The following is an 11,177-nucleotide window of genomic DNA, read 5'->3' on the forward strand; positions in this document are numbered from 1 at the left end:
TCCCCCCTTAAAAAAATCCGAACCAACGTCATCAGTCGGAAATTGTCGGTAGGTGCGGGATAACATGAAAACAGAACGAAGGGAAAACTGCATTGTAACCACAATTGCGAGCGAACAACGAACAACGACGGTAACATTTTACGGCTTTGGAGCGGTAACATTTTGCTTTATTTCGTGTGGATGATTCTAGACATTGTGGGCGAAGGTTTGTGTGTGAGGACAGTGCACACGATGCACAAATATATATATATTTTTATGCTAGCTGACAGCAGACGATGCATCTTCACTGCGAAAGTTCCGTCTCACGGTCAATTTCACCGTTCTGCTGCTTGACTTGCATCTGTGCACACAACGGGACACAGCGGGATGGCGTAAACCCGAAAAGACATAAAACCAGCAAACACAACACTACCACAGATGCAAAAAAAAAAATAATGCTCCAATCTAGCGCATGCTGTTAAATAGCAAACCCTTTATTTGACGAGGGAGGGAGTTGTCGGGACAAGAGAACCCAATTTCTAGGACTTTGGAAAATGGTGAAATCGGAACCAGCACAGTGTAACGAATAGGATTAGACTGGATGAGATTTTTTTGGTTTGTCCTTTCTTGTTGTGGATTTTTTAGTCGCAAGTAGTAGGAGATGTAGAAAAATTACTTTCTAGTAGACGAGATGAGAAGATTCTCCAGTATTCTTGAGCATATTAATGACCTATTAAACGGAGTACGTCAACATTTTCTTTAGGATAGATTTTAACAATTTGAGAGCATCGAAGAGATGCGAGTATAATACATAACGAACAGCAACTTTAATGCCAATTGAATGTTCTTCCAGTATACAATATTTAATAAATTGCTAGATAAAAGCTTATAGAAGAAACACATTTTAATTAGGTTTTTTTGACATTATAACCTCAGAAATTCTTGATCAGTCATTACTGGTTTGATAGACTTAAAAAATCGACTCGTAGCTAGAGAGATAATCTCCCATACAGGGGAACAATTGAAATAAAAATTTTATTCCGATATTGATCCGCTACTCAAATGAATGCTCCAATACTAGTTCTGGGACGAGGCATGTTTGCTAATATGCCTTTGAAGAATTTAAAGCTCCCTAATTCTAGGAACTATCGAACAAAGTTTGGTATTGATAAAATCAAATTCTATGATGGTTCGTTACACTAGACTCCAATCGGTTAAATAAGTTCAACATAAGAACATTTCTGGCTGATCCTTTGCAGACTTGAATACTTTGTTCAAATACTAGGAAAAATCTAACAGAGAAATTTAAAAACCTATTGATAAACAAATGTTCTCCGAATTTTAAGCTATACAACTAATCTTCCATTCTACTTCTACTCGCCCCAGTAAGCGTTCTAACACGTACTGCAACAAGTTTTACACAGGCCCTTTGCCTCCATCCACCCAAATCCCTCCTATTCTGGACTCTCGTTCACAAACAAAAAACACAAACATCGGTTTCAATTCCAACTGCTCTTTCTCCACCCTCCTTTCACAAACACACATACACACATTTGCAGTCCATTAACCCGCAGTTCATTACCTTCAAGCCAGAACCTGAACACTGGACCTTCAATGAAGCAGCCGGGAAGGTGTCAAAGCACGGGTGCCCCATTAAAGTCCAGGGCGGGCAATCGATCAGTAAAATGAAAGCAACAAAAACACTCCGCAAACAGCTCCCTCTCTGGTAGCTTCTACTACAAGCTTAGAGGGTTAGTCGTCGATATCCACAACTAGCCTAAGTCTTGGTGGGCCTTACCTTAACCCGAGTAACTATTCGCGGACCAACGGGCATCAAAAAAGTGTATGTGTGTGTACAAGGCATGGGGGGGAAATAAAAACAACCCTATATCGCTCCCTCCCGGACTAAGTAATGCGATAGGTGATACGCGTTCGACCAACCCCCGAGGCAACCCCTGTATGTTGATGTTGACGTCCAGAAGGCAGCCGGAAGGCAAATTTCCACTTCTCCAAGACCTCTAACCAAGCAAACTAGGATATAGCATGTGGCATGCGATGCAACACGTTGCCCTGTTGCCCTTCGCGCGGCCACACACCGTGACTGTTGAATTGAATAAAAGAAAAAACTATTCTCTGCTGCCCAGAAATATCCATCTCGCACTTGATACTTGAACTCTTCTCCTCCTCCTTCTCTCTCTCTCTCTCTCTCTCTCTCTCTCTCTCTCTTCACTCTGCTAAATCAATCAAACATATTTTCCAAACCGCATAGCTATCAAAAAAGTATTCCCTTTACGCACCTAGAAGCAAACCACCATCGCTCACCGAAAACGGTATTAGCAAACGCTTTACGCTACACGCCCTTGTGCGACGCCATGCTTAAACAAATTCGCGATTTTTATTGCCCACTTGAGACTTGAGGTGGTTACCAGCTACTTCCTACTTTCTGCCATTCGACCAACGTAATCGTATTTGCATGTTTTGGCGTTATGCTGAATCGTACAAAAAGCCGTGAAGCAGTGTGAATCGCGTGGCGTCGCCTTTGGGCGGAGGGCTTTGCCCAAGTCGCATTGGAGCCGTTATATCGCTCCGTCACGAATCGTGCGTGCATCTCGAAAATCACTGCTTTACTGTTGGAGATCTTCACTGGTCTTGTTCACCAGTCGTGGTAGTGGTGAACGTAGTAGAAGGAAAAAGGGTACAGGATGTGGGGTTGCATAAATAAACGGCACGTGGACGCATTTACGATTGAAATTTCCTCCGGCTTGTTCAATTTACTTTAGTCGGTTACAGGTGCCATCTGGAGCGGTTTGCGTAATTATAAACCCCTGGCTGTGGTTGCAGTATTCCGAGGTCATTTATACCTTGTGTTACCGTTACGAATTTGGTTTTTTTCTAAATACTCCAGGCATCTGAAAATATCTTTGTAGATTATTTAGTATAGTAACCAGAATAAAAAGATTCAAAAACAATAAATAATCTGAGATAAATTGGCAAAAGAAACACATTTCAACATTGAACCGAAAAAGAGTTGTGACTATAAACGTAGACACTTTAAGAAAATAAGCAATTGAACACTAAATACAACCAAACTATGACCATTCAGGGTAACATCATTACCCCTTTAAATGGATCATCAGTATCTCTAGACGACCTTCAAAAAATTAAACACAAAACGGGGACAAAATCTTCCAATACGCTTCCGAAGAACCAATCCAATCCTTAATTGAATCGTGTCCCCAAAAATAATCTTTATTCCTAATTGCCATCCCACATGTGACGCTATGTCTATACACGTATGTGAGTCCTTGATGTCACATGTGCTACCCAGCCAAACTTCAAAACCCAACTCCCAATTAAATTCCTAACCGATTTCATTAAAAACCAAACTTTGCAGCATTAACAGGTAAGCTCATTTGCCGCACCGAACCACAGCAACAAAATTGGATACGCGGCAAAGTCGGGAGTTCTGCTGCTGCTGCTGCTATTAGCACACGAAACCTTACGCGCTTCGAAAAACTTTGCTCACACAAATCTTACAATCTCATCAAGCTTAGCATGGCAGAATGCCATAAAATCCCAGGCACCTCCGCAAGGGTGGACAAGGAGCTTACCGCCTTAAGGTTACCACACCTCTTTCGATTTGCCACCGCCGCTTGCACGGGGAACACGGTTCATCATTATCGCAATCGTATCATTCACTGGTCCGTGTCATGCAATTCCAATTCTTCACCCGAGCATCTTGCGATACGGCGTTGGAATGAGCTTTCCGTCTGTTGGCGCGAGCCACACAGGTTGGGGGAGTGTGTGGAGGTAATCGAGTTAGCCGAGAGTTTCAGGCTGCCAAAAGCGAGCTTAACGCTTTGGGTTGTGCCCAAACTCTGATTAGACTTTGGCTCGGCAATTAATGAAGCCAACCGGTAAGTTGGAAGTTAAAGTCGCTGGGTACATCTTCGAGCCAGTCTTAAAGGTATCGAAAGAACCAACCCCAATAGTTCACCGCTACACGGACGCAGTTCTATTTTCATTTGCCGGTAGGCTGCTCTTAGCTCCAGCATTGGGTAAAAATAGATTTAATGTTCCCGGCTTTTGCTTCCAAACTTGCACATTATGCTCTGCTTTCAAGCTTTTAATGCTTCCGATTGGAGAGCAAAGGACGCTGTAAGAGTGTGTTGGTTAGCAGTTGTCAACGCCATTTTTACGAACACATTCCAAGTGACGTACCCGCGTCGAAAGGCAGGACCGGTCAGGACAAGCGTTTCGGTGCAACAGTTTGTGAGAAACGAGAAATGTCTTACAACGAGCCTATCTGGTGCAAAGGATGAGTTTTTCTGAGCTTTTCTCTACTTTACAGGACTCTTTCTTTGCGTGGTTCTGTTGCGAACTCTCTTGAGAGGACCAGTTTTAATTCTCTCATTTTGGGAAGGCATGTTTAGCGATGTAACGTTGTTACGGTTCTATTCATGGTCATCGACAGTTTATCGGGATGGCGATGGACCGCATACATTTGCATCGGTTCTCACATACATATAACGTTCGTCTACCAATCAGAAGCATATCCGCTAGATGCTTCCCGTATGCTTAATTTGAGATTATTTTGTTAATACTATAACGTAACGTCGGTCTACTAGTAATAACGCTCCGAAAACTCCTCGCTTGTATGTCGACTTTCATGGAACGCATCGCGACATTCCCAGACGCCCGGACACACAGTCGCATGCCAACAAAATCCAATCAATCGTATTGACAACGTACTGATGGAAGACAAATATTTTGACTGCCAAATTTGCTTACCCTGGCGTTCACGGCGTTCCGAATGTTGAAAAGTCAATGACGTGTTGTTTCAACGCAACACAGGCACCAGAGGAATGGCACAGCAAGAAATGGGACAGCGAAAATCTTCAACCAAAAAGCAAACAACATACCCAGACGGCAGTGGATTAAACCTCCTAACGCGTCCTAACAAGAAAAATTCTGCGCCAACAAAATTCTCGAGCTCCATTGTACTAACAGCTTATTTGCTTTGTGCATCTCACAAAGAACAACGCGTTTTGATCATTACCCCTTCTTTTTTTTTTTTTTTTGTTGCTGGTGGTACGCGAATTGATTGCATCCATCATACAACCTGCAAGTAAATCAGGTGTCCCGGTCGGACCGCCCGACACAAGCGGATTGGTGTGACGCTCCGCTAATTGGACAGCGGGGCGTCATAAATCTCCGTAAGTGCAAGAGAGTGCGTACTGACCCCCGGCTGGTAGCCGGCCGGCCGGTACCGATACTGTGCCCAGCACTTGACGGATTGGCGACACTCGCCGATGCCATTATTCATCGCCCAGCTCGGACTTGCGTTGACGGACGGCGGCTGCTACCTAGACGACGCAACCTCGTGTTCGTGTCACACGTCTCATGCGGAAACGAAATTACAAAAAAAAAACCATATGCAAAAATCAAACGCTGTTCTATTCTTATACGCTCGCCTGCACACGTTCACAAAAGGGAGTTCGATATGGGTGGGATTTGCTCGATAATACAATTATGAATAAGGAAGAGGCCTCCTTTGCAAAAATTTTCCAGACACTGTTTTTTTTGTTTTTGGAGCTTTGTGTCTGTAAAACCTATTCAGCTTCCTGTTCCAGGCATTCAAGTATTATTTATTCAATTTGTCATTCATTATTCTCTTAACTGGCTTAAAGACTTGTTAGAGCAATGCCGGCCACTGAATGGAATTTGGATAGGTGGTCCTCGCTACGAAATCTTCTAAATTCTTCAAAATTGTCTACAGCGATAATTGTTTTCTAATAATTATATTTAATGTCGTATAGAAAAATCTTTAAATGAAATATTGACAATAGCAAGGTTGACTACCAATTATGCTTCTCACAATCATCTTACTTAGTACGAGTCAAGCGAGAAATATTGATCAACTCAGTTACTGGCCAAACGGTTGACAACATGTTCCTTTTTGATAACCTTTGAAGTTAAAATTCGTTCACCGAAACCACGTGTACGTTGCACAAATAGGTTATCTTGGTGAAAATAGCACACCAAATACACAATTGCTAGCTCTCTCTCCGCAATACCCGCATGCCCAAACAGATACGTATACACACACCGGAAAAGTTTCTTCCGGAACCGGTGGAAAAATATCGTTTCCTTGGCCAGATGCCACACACAAACACCAGGCGAACTCTAGCTACTGCAATCAGCTGCAAACGATCGTTTTATCATCGGCCTGACAGTTCGACGATTGTTTATCGCGCGGCGTACAAACGGAAACTTCACACCATTTTTTGCCACCCTTGCCTTGACAACCCCAAACCCCAGCACACCCCTTAGTGTTGGACTTCTTTTCACAAATTCTCATTCTCAGGAACCCCAATAACCGCACCGTGGCCATTGCTACCGACGGTGCTGCTCGTCTGTTCACTGTGGACTTACTATAAATAAACTTTTCGCTTTTAATAATTATTGTCTGCCGCTGCGGGACGCCCGACTGGCGAGTCTAACTTTAGTTTCATACATACGGACACAAACACACACACGTACCGAGTCAACGTGTGTCCCAACAGAGACACCTCACAGAGGCACAAAAAACCTCAACAAACGAGCGCGTGCTCTTTCGCGGCGACTTTGTGCAGTTGTACATGTGACTCCGAGATTTGTGGTGTGGTGTCGCGTCTCGATTTGAGTACATTCTACCGAGGGCCGAGGTGTGTCTGAAAACACGCACACGCGTCGATCGCTCCCGGACGGACGGGGGATATATTCTACCTAGGAGGAGTTCTCCGACATTGGCGCCAGTTTATGAACTTCTTTCGAATACTTATAACTTCCTGTATGCGTCTTTCCTACTACCAAATGCATTCCAGCTCATTCTTTAATTTTCTATTTTATGTTTGTACGGCAAAAAAAAAAACAAATTTTTGTTTGATTTTCATGAAGTAATATGTTTTACCTCATAAAATTGAAAAATAGGAAAGCGCACACCATTTGTACACGACGGTAACATGGTTGGTGGTTGATCAACAGCGTGGATCGTCTCGTACCGTCGTGCCAAAAACCATATGTGACCATTCCGATTGGCGTTGGAGAGTGTGCGGACAAACAAAATTCATTGCTATCTTGATTGTTATTTATTTATAAAACTTTCCTCTGGCGAATGCCGTTCGTGTCCTTCTCCATCGTGCATGCTGATGCTTCTGGTGAGGATCGCGCCGAGCATAGGATGGTGTTTATGTGTGTCGACCTAAATGAAATGCTTGGCAGGCTCGGGCCAAGCAGGCAGCGAGTTGATTAGAGTGGACTGTATAGGCATTTCGAGTATGACAATCCATTCCCAGACCGTGTAATCCACTGCCTGATCGGTCGGATGATTTACCATCGCTGACCGTAGAAAATATTCTTTACAATAGAAACTTTCCAACAAGTGTTATTCAAATACAGTTCAGATTGAGCCTGATGATGACTCTAATTTATTTATTTGGATGAAAATACATTTAATTCTATTTCCTTAGTTTTTCGATCCACTTTCAAATTCAAAACAATATTTATAAAGTTTTTAAAATATAATATCTATAATTAGTCAATGTTCAAAAAGTAACCCCCAACATGCTTTTTTCATAAAAATTGTAGCAAATGATTTTTTTTTGTTCTAAAGCGCACTCCGATTTATACTCACTACTTACCTGCTTCATTAACGGCACGAGCGTTTTTTCGACCGATTTGATCTTTATATCGAGCATAAACTCATTTGTTGATGTACCGGACCCGCCACCACCACCACCGGTCGAATTATGCCCACCTGCTTCTGACATGAAATGGCGCGATAATGCCATTTCTGTGTGTTTTCGCTTGTAACGAATTCGATTACGGATTACAAATATTTTAAATTAATTTTCGCTTTCTCATGAACCATTTTCCATCACGAAGCGAATGCTTTTTTTTTTACTGATTTTTCGCTTCTCTATCGATGATAAATAATTATTGATCTTTTTTTTTTCTTCTTCACAAAACATTCATTTGCTCACTGAAAGGTTACTTTTTGGCAGGATAAAATTAATTCTATTCTGCTAGCAAACCGGCCAACCGGTCGGAGTAACAACACACAATGATGTACACTTTTCTCTTTCCTTTTGCGCCTGTCACCCAATTCAGATTCAATGTGATGCGCGTAGTATTCTTCACCAACCACCGCTGACACTGGCCATCGTTGCCACCACCACTCGCTCACTGCTTGAACCAGCCACGATACGCATTCGCATACAAACGCACGCACGCGGGATGTGATCTTCAAAATGCAAGCAAGATTTTCAACACCAGCGCTCGATTTTATCACCATCAGAAATATCTCATTTTTCCCGCACTGCTGTCGGAAATAATTCGCCGCTTACGAAACCGAAATCAGAAAAACCTGCGCTACCGCACACACACACGAATCGCCGGGCCGTGTTGTGTTGTTTCGCGCTGCCACTGAAGGGAAAAACGGATCGTCACGCAAGGGTACACAGATTGGTTGCCATAAATCCGGATTCGTTAGAACGCTCCCGGTTGTTTTGCTCAGTCGACGGCTGTCAAAAAGCACGGCCTAAAACACACACACACACACACGCACACGAGCGCACTTAGAAAACCTCTTGAACGCACCATCCCTCCCACATTTTTTTGCACGAGAAAAATCGAAGATCAAATGATAGGAGGTTTACATTTCACACTTGATTTACTCAAAACAACGTGAACACAATCTTTCACACCACACCGTACTGTTAGAGCTGTAATGGAAAACCATGCACATTGCTTCATTAGATAACACTTCTTGCCAGGGAACTAAGAATTATTCCTTTTCAATTGTAGACTTCACTCTCAGCGCAACAAAATTACGCGTCTCGTCTACATGACTTCTGGCGGTAATTTTGGTTGTCAAAATGAAGTTTGCCGTGCTTTGCTTGATCATGAGTTTTCTTTTCCAAGTCACACAAACACACATACCACCGCACGCTAGAATGACATTTCACTCCGACAGCAGGTGATCTTTACCATGTACGGACACGGGCAGAGAACGTCTGCTTCTACTCGCTTCACGCAACGCGCTCAAACTGACGTCTGCAGCTGTACGATCGTAACGGAAAGGTGATCGTTTTAACAAAACTCTCCCACCTCTCACAAGAGACTGATCTAAAATATGCTCCCCTTGCTTTGGAAAGATGCGGCACTGCGTGTTCTTCGGAGAGCATCAACGTTCCAATATTTATAGAGAAATTAAGAAACAGTTGAGAGAAACGTTGTTTCGCTAGAAGTGTTTAACATACCATTTTTGCTTTATTTATTATTTTTTGCTAAATTTTCTGAGTTCTTCTTCGTTCTCTTTTCAATATTACATTTTTCCCCTATAACTGACAATGGAGACGCCTGGTACTTTGTGTTTGTCAACAGTCATTTGATAACCCTGCCAGTTGCCAATCAACTGTCGAATTCGAACAGATCTAGAGAGTAGCAAAACAGTCGAGATCTTGTGTTCGATAGTGCGTTGATACAAACTACAGCTCAGTGTAAAGTTGGCAGTATTTTGGGAGTACAACATAATCACCTTTTCGACAACTCTAACAGCATAATAGTGCCAGATTTCTGCCATAAAAGGCTGTGGAAAGTTATGAACACATTTAACACATTTCAGATGGAATTTATCATTTCGCTTGGTAGAACTCATAGCAATTGATAGGAGCAACAACAGCAATAAAATGTGTTTCTGGGAAATGTTGCCAGTGTTTGGTAAAAATCCCAGAAGTAATAGGTTAACAATGTCTAACAAACATCAGACAAACGACCTGAATGATTGGTCGAAATATTAAGCTTTAAGAAATAGTGCAACATCGAGTTCTTCACACGTGGCTAGACCTTCTGGATGATAAACATGCAAAAATTAACACAAGAGTAATCACAATGTAAGTCCTTTTAAGCTGATATATGTCGCCAAAGCCTAGTTCCTGAACAAAACTCTTTTGCTAACTTCATTCTCTCAGGATAATCACTGTGTTAAGCAGATTGTGTACAAATTGTCTCCCCAATTTAGTGATCGGTAATGTCTTTCAGTAGCAAAAGCAACACGATTTGTACGACGCGAACCTTAAATAAAGCCTCTAGTTATAAGTTCATTGGTGCAAATCGTGATCTTATTACTCATCCTAGCACTCAAAGCGGTATAAGATTAACTTCCAAAAACAAAGCTTCTTTTTATTGAATACCTTATTTTATTCGTTGTAAAATAGTCCATAATTCATTCATTACTTACCACAGCTAGCAGTAAAATCCATTTCTGGTGCCATAATTGCATCGCCACTTCAACTCGATCTCTGTCTAATAGCATGGAAAAATAGACATGGCCCACAACACAAAACTCTAATCTCCATTTAAACCTACATTGCACTACATCAAAATCGCTACACACCATCACGGGCAGCGTGAGTCCTGCGCGTGTCCCCCGAGAACGGTTGACCAAAGCATCGGTTAATGGAACGCAAGCTAATTAGTTGACTCAAGCGTAACACGGAAGTGCCCATCATGCGGATGGGTAAAAGTTATCGCATGCAAAGCACGGATTTTCGAAGTTCTCCCTTTCGGTGGGTCACTCGCGTGATGTTCGCGTGAAAGCATCCGCTTGGCTGAACGCGAACCAGAAGGATTATAAGGATTCACGCACACACATCGTGCTGCATCGCCTGCACAAAGTCGATGCCAGCAGAATGGAAACTTTTGCCGATACACTATCGCAACTATAAGCGAGCTGCTGGCCGCTAACGAACGCTTTTCTCATTTTCCTACCCTGCTCCAAGCGTTCGCTTTTTTTTACCATCAACCCTAACGACCATCGACGAACAAGCACGGCTGCAAAAGTATGACGGACGGACCATTAATTATGCACAATAGCAGCAGTCATAAATTTTACATTCGTGTACAATAAATTACCCGCCCGGGCTCGTGGCTTGGCCGATGGGTTGGTCATGGGGCAGACAGACTTTATCAACGTCTTTCTGTCTCTCTCTCTCCTAGATCTAGACATTGTACCCAAGCATCGAAAGCATCTAAAGCCAAACTGTTATTTTCTTTCCATTTGCGTTAGAAAACATGTTATTGAAACGTGGAGTTAACGAGGAACGTTCTCCTGTGAAACACGCATCATTTCGTGGCTTGGAAAGTGTGCAACTGCA

General features: G+C 42.6%; 1 protein-coding gene across 2 annotated transcripts in view; it reads right to left on the reverse strand.

Annotated features, from left to right (window-relative positions):
* The window catches only part of LOC126567843 (alpha-catulin), a 63,419-nt gene extending 55,596 nt beyond the window's left edge, over window positions 1-7,823 (reverse strand). For both annotated transcript variants that reach the window (XM_050224162.1, XM_050224161.1), the window contains exon 1: window positions 7,662-7,823. In XM_050224162.1, coding sequence (XP_050080119.1) covers window positions 7,662-7,811 — 150 coding nt within the window. In that variant the 5' untranslated portion in view covers window positions 7,812-7,823. The remainder of the gene's footprint in view (window positions 1-7,661) is intronic.
* Window positions 7,824-11,177: the final 3,354 nt, after the last annotated feature.

Source organism: Anopheles maculipalpis, chromosome 2RL (assembly GCF_943734695.1).
Source record: "Anopheles maculipalpis chromosome 2RL, idAnoMacuDA_375_x, whole genome shotgun sequence".
Taxonomy (NCBI): domain Eukaryota; kingdom Metazoa; phylum Arthropoda; class Insecta; order Diptera; family Culicidae; genus Anopheles; species Anopheles maculipalpis.